Source organism: Tinamus guttatus, unplaced genomic scaffold (assembly GCF_059628265.1).
Source record: "Tinamus guttatus ecotype Peru unplaced genomic scaffold, ASM5962826v1 Tinamus_guttatus_pri_ptg000025l, whole genome shotgun sequence".
In the NCBI taxonomy this organism is placed as follows: Eukaryota; Metazoa; Chordata; class Aves; order Tinamiformes; family Tinamidae; genus Tinamus; species Tinamus guttatus.
Window position 1 is genome coordinate 900609 of NW_028288559.1, and position 15461 is coordinate 916069.

General features: G+C 38.5%; 1 protein-coding gene across 1 annotated transcript in view; it reads left to right on the plus strand.

Moving 5' to 3' along the window:
* SLC12A7 (solute carrier family 12 member 7) overlaps positions 1 to 15461 on the plus strand; it is a 58327-nt gene that overhangs the window by 21542 nt on the left and 21324 nt on the right. The window contains 9 exon segments of the mRNA XM_088525967.1: positions 211 to 265; positions 3320 to 3373; positions 3376 to 3452; positions 6746 to 6984; positions 8614 to 8825; positions 10825 to 10992; positions 11924 to 12022; positions 12643 to 12700; positions 14530 to 14704. Coding sequence (XP_088382093.1) covers positions 211 to 265; positions 3320 to 3373; positions 3376 to 3452; positions 6746 to 6984; positions 8614 to 8825; positions 10825 to 10992; positions 11924 to 12022; positions 12643 to 12700; positions 14530 to 14704 — 1137 coding nt within the window.

Genomic DNA, 15461 nt, shown 5'->3' on the forward strand with positions numbered 1-15461 from the left:
CATCCATCTCAAACGTTTAAACTAACTAAATTCTTCAGTGGAAGACACAGTGCTTGATTTATCTGGCAATCCCTTAGCCCAGGATGTTTTCAGTTTTGGCTGCTGCAACAGTTTATACAAAGATCTCTTATTTCCTAGTTTGCTTTGATCACTTCTCCTGTACCACTTTTCAAAGAACACCTAATCTGTTAATTTCTGTTCCTTACACAGACTATGCTAACCGCAATTTCCATGAGTGCAATAGCAACAAATGGTGTAGTTCCAGGTAAGCTTTTTTTTTTCTTTTTTTTTTTTATCTTAAATGTAAACTAATGATGCGTGGTTGAATCTGATATGAATTTCTTAGATATTAAAAAGCAATATTTGGCAATCCATTTAAAGTACTAAATGTTTTGATCTCTTTTTAGAATGGATTTTTCTAAGGCGAGTTGTAATCTTCCAAATGGACCTTTAGGGAAATACAGGCCACAGAACATATTTTTGTCATCAGTCGCATGTTTCCATTTGAACAAATGGAGATTTGTCTTAATGCAAAGTAGATTTCTTTCCAAATTTACAAATAGGACCTTTATTGCCAGACTTTGCTGAGCTGCCATTTTTGAACAATGGAAGCAGTTCCATTGTTTTCTACAAGAACAACAAGCAGCCTGCTGGCAGAAAACTTTTCCGTATTAGCACTCTAGATATTGTTCATCTCCTTGACTTCTTCTTCAGCATAAACTAAATAGTTGTTTTGTTTCAATTATAAAGCTGACTTTTTGGATGCGAGTTAGGTCTTGTAGCTCTTCCAGTCTCTTCCTTTTTTTTTTAATATCTTAATCAAAAATACCAGAGCTCAGATGGTGCTATAAACTGTGAGCAATTTACCTATCAAAGTTTTCAAAAGACACATTAAATAAATTCATATTCATTTATAGAGATTCCCAGCTGAGTACAAGATTATTAAAAAAAAAAAATCAAAATGGGAGATAACAACAACAACATAAAAAGTCAGGACCAAATGAACATATATCAGTGGATGAGAAAAGGCATACTGGATTTAAAAGAGCCTGTAATGAAAGCAGCAAAGGTTTCATGCCCAGAAAAGAAAAAGAATGCATGTTAGGGAGGCAAATCACATTTTATCTCCATCACCTCATTGGAAAGTTATTTTAGAAGGTTGTTATTTGATCATGAACAGCTTATGGCTGGAAAGTAAAGATTGTTACAGATTGGTTCATGCCTACATGTTATTAATACCTTTTGGATGATTTACCTTTAACTTCTTTATTTTCTCACTCTTTATTGCTTGCCCCTTGTGCACTGTGTTCATGCAGATCAGTTCAGTTTTATCCCCTCTCTGCCTGTGTGTTGGCAGGCTAAACAGGTTAAGGGTCTCTGAACTGTTGGTTTAGTGGAGAACTCTGCCCCTCTGGTTTTTCCACTCTGGTCTCTTATTATCACTATGGAATTAATTTTTTCCTGCAGAGTTAATTTTTACTGAATTCTATCAGTCATTCTGTTGCTTTGTAAACTTAAGAAGTGAAAATCAATGGTAGTAATGCACATGTCCTGGGTGTCTAATACATTTTATGTTACAGATGCATCTGTTATATCACTGACTTTAATGAAGCGTGAAAGGTGGGATAGGGGGAAGGAGTCTTTGGTAAATGACATCAACATTCAACTTCCTTTCTCGTCCTTTCCTTTTGCAAGAGATTATCTGGAAAAACCTGCTTCATTTGGGAAAGCTTTAAGCCTTGTGTAGACCAGGAGGCTTGACTAGATAGCCATCATCTAGTTCCTTCTGGTTTTATTGAGCATTCATCTATAAATTGCTTTTTTGGTTAAAGCATGGACTGTCGATTAATGACATGGGCTAAGTGACCTCGCTTCAGTAGTGAAATGTTTCAGAATAGCATATTTAGATTCTGTATGACAAGTAACCTTGATTTTTTTTTTTAAGTCTTTAAAAAGACTGATCACAGATGGAAATGCTTTAAAACTGTTAACTAGGAATCTGTGTGTGTTGCCTTGGGTTTTTTGTTTGTTTTCTTTTATAAATTAGTTTGATTTTTCTCATGCTGCTTTTGAGGCTTGTGTGTACCAAAGAACTACTGTGGTCCCAACTGTTCTTGCTGGGATTTTGTTTGTTTTGGCATCGTGCCCTCACTACTGCCCATCAGCACTGGCTCCCAGGCTTGCAGTGAAACTTCTCATCGTGTTCAGACTTGCTGGACATCATCTGTCATCTTCAGGTCTCTGTTAATAATAGGATGGCTTTTTGTTGGTATTTTTTGTCTAAGTTTTTGAGTGAGCATCAAAAACTTGTTGTTAGGGCGGTGTATACTCTGTCAGAGATCTTCTTTCAGATACTTTCCAAGGTTTCTTGTTAGAAGCCTCCCCTTCACCTCTTATTGGGTATAATCCAGCCCATTGAAAAGAGATTTATCTCCCAGTTTCTTTGGAAACTCTCATGGCTTTGTTGTTGTTGTTGTTAACAGTTTGAGGACAAAGAAGCACTTTGCACTCATTTTGCTGAGTGTTCTAAAATTAATATGCTGCTGTTCAAATGCTTTTTCCTGTGTTTTTTTTTTTTTTTTTTTTTCCAGTTAAGCATAAGTTGTGTCTGACTGTGCCCTAACTATCTTTTTCTTACCTCTGGAAAACATCACAGATTTTAGGCATCTTTCATGTCTTTTGAAGTATTTCACAAATGCCTCTTCTTTCTGCCTCTTGAATTAGAATTTGGATAGCAGTTAGAGGGGGAAACTATCTCATGGGACTGGAAGTTGTCCTCTGCTTTGGTATACGTAGAATTAATTGCATAATCTGGGAAAAACACTGTGAAAGTCTACTCTTTAATATTTGCCAATTTAGTATTTAGCTTATATTAAGAGATGATTCCTGATGGTATGATAAGTATGTTTTAATTTTGCTTGTTTTATTCTCATTGTTTATTATATTAACTTTGTGTTGGGCAAATAAGCTAAGCAACCCTGTTGCTTTACCGATTTTATTTGTGATGGATGCAAGGAATGTTATGGGTGTTTAGGAAGCAAGTGATGTTTGTTTTGAAAACACTCTTTTCCTTGAAATGCCCCTGGGGAGAGACACTTAGATTGCACATTTCAAACTGCCTCACTGCTGTAGAGCCCAAATGCTGGCCTGGTAGGAACCTCAGCATGAGGGTTTTCAGCAAAGGGTTATCTCAGCTGTGTGACCAGGTTAACTGAATGTCTCGAGTCTTTGTTCAGCATCACTGCCATTATTCTGAACACCTGGAGACTAATTTTGTTGGTTTGTTTTTCTCTTCCTTGGGGGTTGGTTAAATTTGCAGCTGGAGGCTCTTACTACATGATTTCAAGATCTTTAGGACCAGAGTTTGGTGGAGCAGTGGACTTTGTTTCTACTTGGGTACAACGTTTGCAGGTGCAATGTACATTCTCGGCACCATTGAAATTCTATTGTAAGTACTGTTTTCTCTTCAAAACTGAACGTAGCTTTCCAAGACAGCACAAATACAGAGCAATGCACGTGGCCTACAATGCATGAAGTGTTCTAGATTTTTTTTTTATGCTTTGTTGCTATATTTAGAGTATGTCAATGTTTTTATTCATTTTGGATTACTTGAAAAAGTTCACTAAATTTGTGTTCTTCAATATAAAGACAAATTGATGGCCAGCTTGATATTACTTTGTTCTACTTACTGAATTCTGTTGGGTCTTTATTTTAACTGATCTTCTTCACTACTTGTTCCAAATGCAATGGTTGTGACTGTGTTTTTTTGAGTATACTAAGTCCCACAGACTGCCTTGTCTGTGGTGCACCTATGTGGTTGTAAGAAAACTAAACTAATTCTAATAAGTTGTGTTTGAGTTTGGAGTTTTGGAGCTAGGAGGAGGAAGGAAGCAGTCCCTTGCTCTTTCTGTGTTGCTAGGACTAGGCTACAATATGTAGTCTGTGTGTGGGGAAAACACAACGGCCAAAGAGTACTAACAATACTGCTGTAAGCCAGCAAACATGAGTGCAGCTGTAAACTGTTTGCTTTCTGGATTTCCAGTGTTCAAGGAGGATGTTCCTTATATATCCTAAGTTTCTTTTCTGTAGGTTTTTTTCCCCCTTTTTCCTACCATTCAGAATAAATTGGAGATGAGAAGTAAACAGAAAATACTTTTCTCCAGATAACACCACTATTACTCAGATCAACCTTTTGTGATTGGAGACACGTTCAGATTTAATTCTGTGATTTTTATAGCACTTGGAAAATCAGCTCTTGTATAAAAATGAGAAAGCACAGCACAGGCTATAGTGAACCCCTAATGAAATGTCACGTTAGATTACAGCGTTAAAATCTGTGGTGACAGTGCACTCTCAGGCCCTCAGAGAATTTCTTTTGGATTTAGTGATAGAAATTTGGGTATTCTGTAAAAAGTAGTTTATTTTACAAATGGAAGGTAGTCAGTTTCTTCCTTAAATGTCTATCTGCACATGTTCTCGTAAGATGGTGTGAAGTCTTGTGAAAGCAGCATCTATGGATGCTGCTGCTTTTTTGTTGATTCTCCCTCTCCTTTCCCAAATGCACAATGTAAAGATGGCTGATGTTTCTTTTAAGTCAGCTTAGACTTATCATTGAAAGGTTTAAGTTGACTTCTTAAGAGTCCCTTTCCCTTCTTTCTTTGGAGGTTCCATTCACTTCTGAAGTGTGGTGTTGGTGTTGTTTTTAATGCTTTTCTTTTGTTTAGTACAAGAGATTTTGTTTCCTTTTTCCATTTCCCTTGCTCTCTCATGAGGCTTAAGGAGGATACAGACTTCTTGCCATTACCCATTCTTTGTCTCTTAACATCTCTATTTTTGTCTTTGTCGTAGCTTCTCAAAATATATTTTGTATCTTTTGTCCCAAGCTCTGGGCCTCTAGGCATGATTCCTTCTGTTCCTGGAGTTAATTTTCGATTTCATTGTCATAGTTATGGGATATTGTCAGAACTATGGGATATAAAACCTGTTCGGATGGCAACCATACCATAATAAGCAGCGAACGCATCTAGAGAGCTTTACACTTTCCTTGGACAGGTGCTTACACTGGGTATCCATGCCGAAGTCCTTTTATGTCAAGCTTGCCTAAGGTCTGGAAAGACACCTCTGTTTCCTTCCGAGGAGAATCTGTGGACTTGGTATCAGATTAGGCTTCCCAGAAAACCATACAGAACTCAGCTTCTGCTGTGCTTGGCACTGTCATCTGCAGCGGGAGAAGTTGCTGCCCAGTACTGAGTAGGGAGATGTGCCCTTCGTGATCTCCCTGTGAGCCAGGAATTAGGAATCCATCCCGCTGTCATCTTTTCAGGCTGATTCTGAAATTTCAGGGTCCTGTGAAGATGTCAGAGGAGATATTTCTCGTAACTGCCAGCCGTGGTGGGCTGTGCATCACTACTAAATGTGTGCTGGGTTCAACTAATGTACTCAGAGCCCCTCCTTCTCCTAAATCCCAGGCCTCATCTTGTATAGAAGATATCAGAACAGACCCTTGTCATGATCTAAAGCTGTAATAGTACAATTGCTTAGGTTAGAGGACTAATCTCTGTCAAATTAAGGTAAACCCACTATTAATTGTCTTAAGTGCTGATAAATTTATGATACATTACTTGAATTTAACTATACCAAAGGGCACATAGTATTGAAAACCTAGTGCTGCTTATGTTTCTCTGAAATTACTCATGATTGCTTAATGGGGCTGTTAATGAGTAAATGCTTCAAATGACTTAGGGGATGTATGTGCTCTGAGTGAGCTGATACTCTTTGCAAGACGTTCAGCACAGCCATTTCACAGAATGGTGCTTTAATGCCACACCGCAGTAGCTTCAAACTCCTCTTTAGAGTCTGAACCCATGATATGGAAAACCACTTGGAGTTGCTGCAGTTTTCATGGAGAATTAGAAATAACTAAAGCTATTGTTGGTGTACTAATTCTTAAGGGCAGTTATGTTGGAAGGAGGGATAATCCCTAAAAACTCATTAGGTGGTTGATATAGTATAAGGATATAAAGGTTTCTGTTGAGCTTTATTTTTTTTTTCTTGCATAAAATGTCAAATCATATTGACCATAATGATCTTAAGCAACAGCTTTTAAAAACTTGTGAGCTTCACTCACTCTCCTGATCTGAGGCTCTGTGCAGGTGGTGCTCATGCAGACTTTCCCATACACATATGTGTGCATATATATTTATGTATTTATGTGTGTATATATCATCTCCCAAGATACAGTTTCTCAGGGGGCCCATTCTCATTCCTTTACCTCCTCTGTCTCAGTCACTTTTATTCTGCTTTATTCTTTATTTTCTTCTTTTATTCTTTATTTTTTTGCTGAGAAGGTCACTTTGAATATCGAATAGTTTTCAAACTAATCTTTATTACAGGGCTATAGGGAGGTAGATAACAGAAAGGATATACCATTAAAGCTTCATGGCTACTTTAAAAGAATCCATGGTGTAATAGCTCTCTAACAGCAAAAAAATCTTGGAAGTAACTCTGTTTTGTGGTGCAGGAGCTGTATGAGGCTATTTGCAGAAACAAATAAAATGCTCTTTCTTCTCTGTGAAGATATCCATGTTTGGATAATCTTTATTTGGTGAATCTTTATTTGAAAGAGTAAAGCTGCTGATGCTGTAATAGAAGCTACGATTTTAAAGTTCGTGGGAGCTTGGTTCTCTGCATAGTGCTCATTCTTACCCTTATGATAGCTTTCAGATTGCTTTCTCTCTTGCAGAAGTACATCTCGCCCAGTGCTGCTATATTTAAAGCTGAAGAGGTCAGTGATGAACCTGCGGCTATGCTGAACAACATGAGAGTTTATGGAACGTGCATCATCATTCTGATGGCCATCGTGGTCTTTGTAGGAGTCAAGTATGTCAACAAACTTGCCCTGGTCTTCCTTGCCTGTGTCATTCTCTCCATCATTGCCATATATGCAGGAGTTATTAAGACTGCTTTTGACCCGCCTGATTTTCCGTAAGTGAAATAATGTATAGTATTTAAAGAGGTATTAAAAAAAAAAAAACAGAAGAAGAAAAAAACTATAAGTATATTTTAAGCTTAATTTTGAAATATAGAAATAATGGCTTCAGTGATAGGCTTCCTGTTATTCACATTACAGGCTTTACAAGTTACTGGGCACTTGCATCCTTTTTTGTTCTTCTGAAATACTGCTTTGAATCTCCATCTAACTGTTCATAAGACCTGTGACAATCTGGAAAACAGTCTTTGGTTAAGATTAGTGATGGTTATTTCATTCGCGCTTAAAGAACAGGAAGTGGGTGTTAGGGATGATCTGAGGTAATGCACTTCACTATGAAAAATAACTCAGGCAGGGGCTCCCCCATCTGGGAAAGGTGGCTGGCACAGCTGGGATCTACAGAGTGGCTGTTTTGGAAAATGTAGCTGGGGAACAACTCCTCAACTCCTGGTGTTTTCCTGGAGACAGAAGTAGAAAGTGGCAGCACCAGCACAAAAGCAGATTATTCTTTGTAGAATAAGTAGTTAAGCTGTGGAGCTTCTTACCGAAGGATGTTTTAGTTGCCTGAGGTTTGACAGATCAGAAAGTGCCAGCAACTTCATGGAGATGATAAAATCTGTTGAATAAAGATGCTGTTTTTGGATGAGGAAGTTCCTGAGTCCCAAATGCTCAGCAGTTTAGTGTTCAGAAGAAATATTTCTTTGTTTCCCCTGTGCCCATACAGTTTTGTGGTTGATGGCTCTCAGAAACAGGATGTTGTGCTAGGTCCATGTTCTGCCTGGTTTAGAGATTCACAGTGATAAGTGCTGTGATGTTGCTTGCCACAACCTTCCTAACAGAGCTCCCTCACAACTTAGGTGCTTAGTATGTGTGTATTGCCTAAAGTGGATATTTTATTGGTGCCTTTTTCATCTTTAAGTGCTCTAGCATTTTGTTATCAAGCCAGTCTGGAGTAGATAGCTCTTGGAAACACCTCTTGTGGTGAAGACTTTGGCAAAGAAATATGGTTTCCAGGTTGCTTGTCCTCTTTGCTATCCAGCATTTTCTTTTTGCAAAGCATTCAGAGTTTTCTAGTTTTTTTTTTTTTTTTTTTTTTTTTTTTTTTTTTTCCCATCTAGGTGATTAATTGCTTCATGCTATGAATATGTGGAATACGAGGGGGGTGTGTGTGTGGATTTATTTCTTCTCTTCTGGGTTTTTAATACTTCTGAAGACCTTCTAAAATGTTTATTTTCCTGGAAAAGGTTATGATGCTTACTTAATGCATTTACTTAACGTTATTTTTGGACTTATTTATTTAGACTCTTGTTACCTTAAAATGTTCTCGTTATTCAGCGCCACTTGTTTGGTGTGTCATGCCTAGACTTGTGAAAATGCATGTATTGTGGTCTTCATTATTTTAGTGGCCAACCTGCTTGAATTGATCATGTCTTTGAGGAATGAATCATACTGTCAATACTCTGAACAAAGCAGAAATGTTTTAAACATTACTGCTATTATGTACAATAATATATAAGAAATTCCATGCTGTAAATGTTGTATAGCCCACAACTTCTGGAGCAAAGAAAGGCCTGATGTGCAATGTTCTGTTGAAGGCTTCACTTTTGTATGGTTTTGTCTTGTAGTATCTGTCTTCTTGGGAACCGTACCCTGTCAAAAAACAACTTTGATGTCTGTGCCAAGTTTATTGAAAGCAATAATGAAACAAAGACTACGAGGCTGTGGCGTCTCTTCTGTGATAGCTCATTGCTCAATGCCACATGTGATGACTACTTTGTTCTCAACAACGTGACAGAAATTCAAGGGATTCCAGGAGTAACGAGTGGAGTTCTCATTGGTAAGTCTTATCTACCGCGAATTTTATTTTATTTTATTTTTGCTCGTTCTTGAGCCATGTGTACTGTATTTTTTTCTCCTTTTCTGCAGCTGATCCTTCAAGGTTGCTTCTACAACCTTAAAGTGTGTAATACCAGCAAGCTTTTTGTCTTGCCACTTGCTTTTTGCAGGCTGCTTTGTGACTGCTTTTGCAGAAGCTTACTGGTGGTATCTGCTGTACTGTAAAACTAAATGTACATTTATCTCATCATGCACCCCACAGCTACTCAAGTTTCTTTACCCAAGGAAGCTGCCAAAAGCATTGGAAATTAGGGTGGAATAAACTAAGCAATCTCCTTCATTTGTTTCCCTGAAATAATTGATTGCTTTTGACAACTACTTTCTTTTGTAGAAGCAATGTAAGACTTCCCCAGTTTCTCAGAACTTCTTGCTGTGTAAATAGATGCCAGTTTTGCCTGAATTTGGAGCTGATACCAATGTTTGTTATGCAGTAATACCCAACCTTCTATTCAGTGCTATTGTTATAAGTTGGCCACGTGCAGATGGTACTTGTGAGCCATTTAGTTTCCTTATTTCTCTGGAACTCCTGTAAAAAGTTGAACATTTGTTGCGTTTCAGTCCCTGTGTAGCACAGCAGCCTGAGGTAAACTCTTAAGTACTTGCTCGGGTCTCAGGGTATTCTTGAGTGAGTACTGTCCTGCTTGCCGCATGTGAGCACCTCTAATGTGGGTTTGAACTCGCCTGTCAAAAGGTTCCTCAAGGAGGATTATGCTGCACTGAGGACTGAGCTTCAGCCTCGTGTGTGAGGACTTCGATGCTACTGACTCTGTGCTTAACTTTTTTTTTTAAGCCTTGTCTGTGGCTGTGAGTATTCAGATATCCTACCTGGGTGCTTTGGAGTACTCGCACCATTTACTGAACGCTTTAACACATCTCTCATTAATGCAGCCCTAACAATAAGAAAACTGTTCTAGAAATGTCTTTCTGCAACACTTCTGCTTCGTGTCAGCATGCTATTGTGCTTCAGTAACAGAGATGCACAGTTGCTTTGTCCTAAAATACTAGAGGAGCCTCAGCAACCCATGAATGAACCTGGAGGGGAAACCTATGATCCTAACAGCGTTCTGGGCTCTTGTAGAAAATGAGTCCTGTTCCCTCAGCCTTGCTTCCCATTCCACTTGGATCATTGCCTCTAGAAAATGAGTGAAACCAAGTGAAAATTAGGAAACCAGGGTAGCAAAGCTTGGTGATGTATATTGAAAGGGGAAGAGGATTTTCTATTTAAAAAAAAAAAAAAAACACACACAACCTCTAAACTCATTTTATTCACACAACCACAACTAAAGATGTGGAACCAAGTGGTCTGGCCAGTATCACTTCTGTGCATCAGAAACAAGGAACTCTGAGTCCTCACGCCAAGTCCCTAGAGCTCTTTTTTGATCAGCAGTGGCAAACTGATCTTGGACTTTTGGACTTTGGTTTCCAAGCACGTAATAAGAAAACTTGTTTGACTTTAAAATAGTAGAATTAGCTTTGGATGTTTTCACTATGCTAAAGGATACAAATAACATGTGTCAACTTCCAAAAAAGCTGCTAGTTCTTTGACCTATGCATCTTGATCAGACCAGCATCCGTAGTGTGTTGTATTTGGACCACCACTTTTTTGGCTTGCACAACAGTAGAGATCATATAATTATATGCCTGTAATTTGGGCAGTTATAAGTGGGTGTTGTATAAATAGAATTGAATTGTATAACTAAATATTTTTAATTAATGGAAGAGTCTCATATGACACATCCAAGACACTAGTGCATCTCTAGTGGCATGCAGTGGGAATACCCATCAGTTACAATTGGTGGTGATGGCTGTTGTGTTTCTGCTTTCATAAGAAAATGTTGGACTTTCGACATCTGTATACAAGAAAAATCCTCAGATTGATTCTCACTATTTAGGAGTCTGAAATGAGGAAATGACAGTGGTTCTCACTTTCTTCCTTGTAGATAACCTGTGGAGTGCCTATTCAGAAATGGGCTCAATAGTTGAGAAAAAAGGTCAGCCATCAGTTGCTGGAACAGAAGACACAAAAGTTCTCGGACTCCCATATGTTTTTACAGACATCATGACCTACTTCACAATGCTGGTGGGGATTTATTTCCCATCCGTGACAGGTAAATCCAACTTTTTTTTTTCCTCATGAATGAGGATGTGTTTGTAGCTGAAAACATTTTTGTGTGGGTGTGTGTTAACATTTATTAATGACGCACAGAATTCTTGCTCACAAACTGAGGAAACTTTCTTCAGAAGTCCAGTTTAAATAATGATAATCTTGAGTAAAGAGAAGGGATTCTGATGCAAAGTTGCAACAATATCTCCCAGTAGGATATTAGGAGGAGGTGTCACTTCATCTCAGCTTCCCCCATTTTTATGTATTGTGATTTATTTATTTATTTATTTTATTCACTTCTCCTGATGAAGCCCTACCAGACTGATATATCATGTGGTGCTCGACTGAGTTCCTCTTACACTGGAAGGAGCTGGCGGAATTGGTCAATCATTGTAATGATATCTCTCCACTCCTCCTGGGGTGTGTGCTAGGAAATACCTTTGTTATCTTGTTAGATTCAAGTAGGCTCACACCCCTACTTGAATCTAACAACCTTCTGACCCTTTCTCTTGTACTCCTTTCTCTTTGCTTTTATTTTTATTATTCGGCTTACTGCTCGCACATCTCATGGCATATGGCCTCTTCTGTGGAAGAGTATACTAGAGCATGCTGGCTAATGTTGCTAGACCCCTGGTTAGTTTGAGGCATAGATGTCATGAACTTTTAAACTTTGCTGTAATCTATCTATTTCTCAATTAGAGAAAAAAAGCTTTCCTGTAGCATCATTTTTGTCAGTGAGTGGAGTGTGTGTGTGTGTATTAACTCAAAATTCTTAATTGAATAAAAGTATAAAATGAGGATTTATGCAGAAATTTAATATACTTCTATAGCCTGGGAATGCATGTTGAATTGTGTGAGAATTGTGTGTTTAATCTGACTTACACATCAAAAAGCAACTTAATTATAAATTTGGTCTTTTTTTTTTTTTTTTAAAGGTATTATGGCAGGTTCAAACAGATCTGGAGATCTTAAGGATGCTCAGAAATCTATTCCTACTGGAACTATTTTGGCTATTGCAACTACATCTTTTATTTGTATCCTTTATGTTTTAACTTAACTTTTTTTTTTTCTGCCTCTTGTGCATATTGCTACAGATCAGTGTAGGTATTTCTTTGAGAAGTCTTTTGCGTTGCCTGAGTATAGTATTGAACTTAAACTGAAATTAAATCATATATATAGATATATATATATATACACAAATATTTCAATTAATGCTTCAAATTTCAGATAACAATTGATGGTTTTAGTTAAGTGACACAGTGGCTTTTTGATACTGTGTTTCAGATAGCAGACTGCTTCCTTACGACACTTGGTGTAACCAGCAATCATCCCAAAGCAAATGGCCACCTCGGTAGAAACTGTTAACTTTTCAGTGACTAGAAGGAGCTAATGCTAATCTCTATAAGAAAATAATGTTCTGCTGCATGAGCTGAATGAGCTGGTGACTTCCAATATTTTGGAAGTGAATTGTAGAATAAATACTGTCATAGCAAAAACTAACAAAAAAGCTTTAGTAGGAAGAAAGAAAAGCTTTAAAACAAGAACTTGGTTATTGAGGGGGGTGAGTGTATATATGAAAACTCTATATAATAAAATGTTTACTTGTGTATTTCTGTTTGTATATAGTGTAATCTTCCTTCAGTCTCAGCAATAGATCTCTCCTGCATAGTACTCTTTGGTGCCTGTATAGAAGGTGTGATACTAAGAGACAAGTAAGTTGTCTTCAACCTCAAGAATGTGTGCTCCTGGGTTATGTTTCTCTGTGACTGTGTTCCAGTCTTCCTGCCAAACATCTCATTTTGAAACAATTCACTACTGAAACAGCCAGGCTTATTTCTATTGCATCTATGACTAGCTGTGGTTGTTTTGCAAATATCAATTTTCCTGACGGTTTAGCTTTCACCCATGTAATTGCCTAAAGGTGTATAAGACACAGCATGAAGTGTTACAGGTGAGCATAAAATATAACGGGGTACACACGCATAGAGTCTCCAGACTTGGGTGACCCTGTGAACTGAGCTGCTCCGGGCTGTGGCAATCCATGGGCAGGCTTCCCTTTTGCTTCCCTGCCATGGTCGCGTTCCCTTTCCTGCCGATCAAGGTGAGAGTTTGGATTAGTGTGGGATGTGGAGTCTGAGAGCTGCCGGAGAAGATTCCCGGGCAATCTGTAGGCCTGGCAGGGGTCTTGCAGAGCAGAAGCAAAACTGTTAAGCAGTGAAAACCTGTATTCCAATCTAAGATAATGCAATAAGGTACAGGGGATCACTCTTACTTGCAGGTGGTGGGGCTGCATCAGCGACAGCTTCCAAGTCATTTTTCTTTGTAGTAAGTGTACTACACACAGCACAGAAAGCGAATTTTGAATTATGTAATAGCTCTGCGTTAATCTATGTAAACTTGCATTTCTTGAAGTAACTGATTGGAGATTTCCTGGAAAAAGAACTTCTTGCAAGCAGGCGACCCATCTCTAGAGCAGGCTGTGTTGCATCCATATTTTCTCCCTTGTACTGCTGCCTGTTTTTGCCTGCCTGAAATCCAGGATGCTAGTAAAATTTATGGGCCTTGTGTTGTTTCACACTTTTTTTTTTTTTTTTTTTTTGGTAGGGAGTGCCATAATATGTGCTGTGTGTGGGGGGGAAAAAAAATCTTGTCTTTCACTGTTTGAAGACTTTCAGCTTTCAAGCTGTTTCTACAGCATGTTTTAATTGCACAAAAGGCACTGGAGTTTCGCTCAAGAGTGAGGGCCCAGCTGTGTAAGTGCTATCAGAGAGGCATGGCATGTCTCTGTCCTCCAAGTTAAAGGCTGTATTTTTCCTCTCCCCATCTACTGAGAAAAGTACATAGCTGTGCACCCAAGCTTTGGGCACATACAAGATTTTTGAACAAGATTTCTTTTTTAAAAAAGAGCTTTTTCATACTTTACCTGGAATAGCTATAAGTGAACATAAAACAGATCTAAAGTCCCACTAGAATGCTGTATTATGAAAGCACTGTGTCCTGACTTCTCCTGGAGGCCATTAGTCATTCTTCTCCATTATATCAGGGGACATGATGGTTGAAGACATGTGGGGATAGCCTGGAATGGCCATATCTAGCAGCTTCTCTGTTTCCTTCTGTCAAAGTGTCACCGTATTTAAAAGGAAAGGGTAATTTTTTATTTTTGCAGCTCTCCTGTTTTGTTCCCCTGGGTTTACCTCCAACAGGCTTGTCCAGCGGACCTTTGAAGCCTGCTTCCTCGTATTCACAAAGATCAGTAGAATATGCACTTAAGTCTTTTGCTAGTGCCATGATCCTGTGAAGGCTGCCAAGATACGTGACAGCAGTTATGAGGCAGAAGTTTATAAAAAGTTTTCTTAAAAGCTTTATAAAGAGAAGTTGGTTTCCTGGAAAATACTGTAGCATGTGCTGTGATGTGGTGTTTATTGGGGAATAGTTCCGTTTACCAAAAGGGCAGAGAAGTGGATGTTGATACTGTAGTAGAAGCTAAAGCTATTTTAGTACTTACTGCTTTTATGGGTATTTTTTTTTCCTCTTCCCTAAGGTTTGGAGAAGCAGTTAATGGAAACCTAGTGGTTGGTACGCTGGCCTGGCCTTCTCCGTGGGTGATTGTGATCGGCTCGTTCTTCTCCACATGCGGTGCTGGTCTCCAGAGCCTCACGGGCGCGCCCCGCCTCTTGCAGGCCATTGCGCGGGATGGCATCGTACCGTTTATTCAAGTGGGTGTTTGGGGTTTGTTCAGTACTTCAGATGTGTTTTGCATTTTGACAAAGATGAGACATTATATCTGCTTTCCCTGTAGAGCTGCAAGAAAGACTTGGAGCTCTGTTTTCATGTGTACAAAATGGATCAAGTTATTGCAGGACAAAGCCTGAACTTGTGTTTTTGCAATTTTATTGTCTTTATTCTTACATATCAGAGCTAGAGGTTCAAAACTGAAAATAAAGATAGTCATAAATTCTTCTGTAGGTGGAAATGAACAAGCTAGGAAACAGCTGGCAGCTGAACTTCTTGACTCAAGGCTGTGTTGACAGTTTGAACTGTGTTGTTTTGATCTTGTTATGGAACTCCAAAAATACTTAACCTTTTGTGTCACAGAGCTACAATTCAAATATGAATTCATTTTGTAAGCTGAGGTGAAGAAAGATGCAACAGTGTAATGACTCTTAACTTGCAGACTCCTCTAAAGTTTCTTTGCTTTTGCAATGAAGTTTAGAGTTCATTGAATGTCTATCTCAAAACTATGAAGAGACAGTTGCACAGCCCAGTGATAACCTATCAAAAACAAGTTCAAATATTCGTAGCTACTCAAAGTCCAGGTGTTCATATTTTGGGAACAGAATTAAGAGACGTTTCTCAAACTCAGCATGTGCGTGTGGACTTTAGACTTTGTTTGAACAACCACTGCAGAATGTCTTCAATGTTGTATAGTAACTTTTTATTTAAGCCAGTATTTTTCATATTGGAAATGCATTT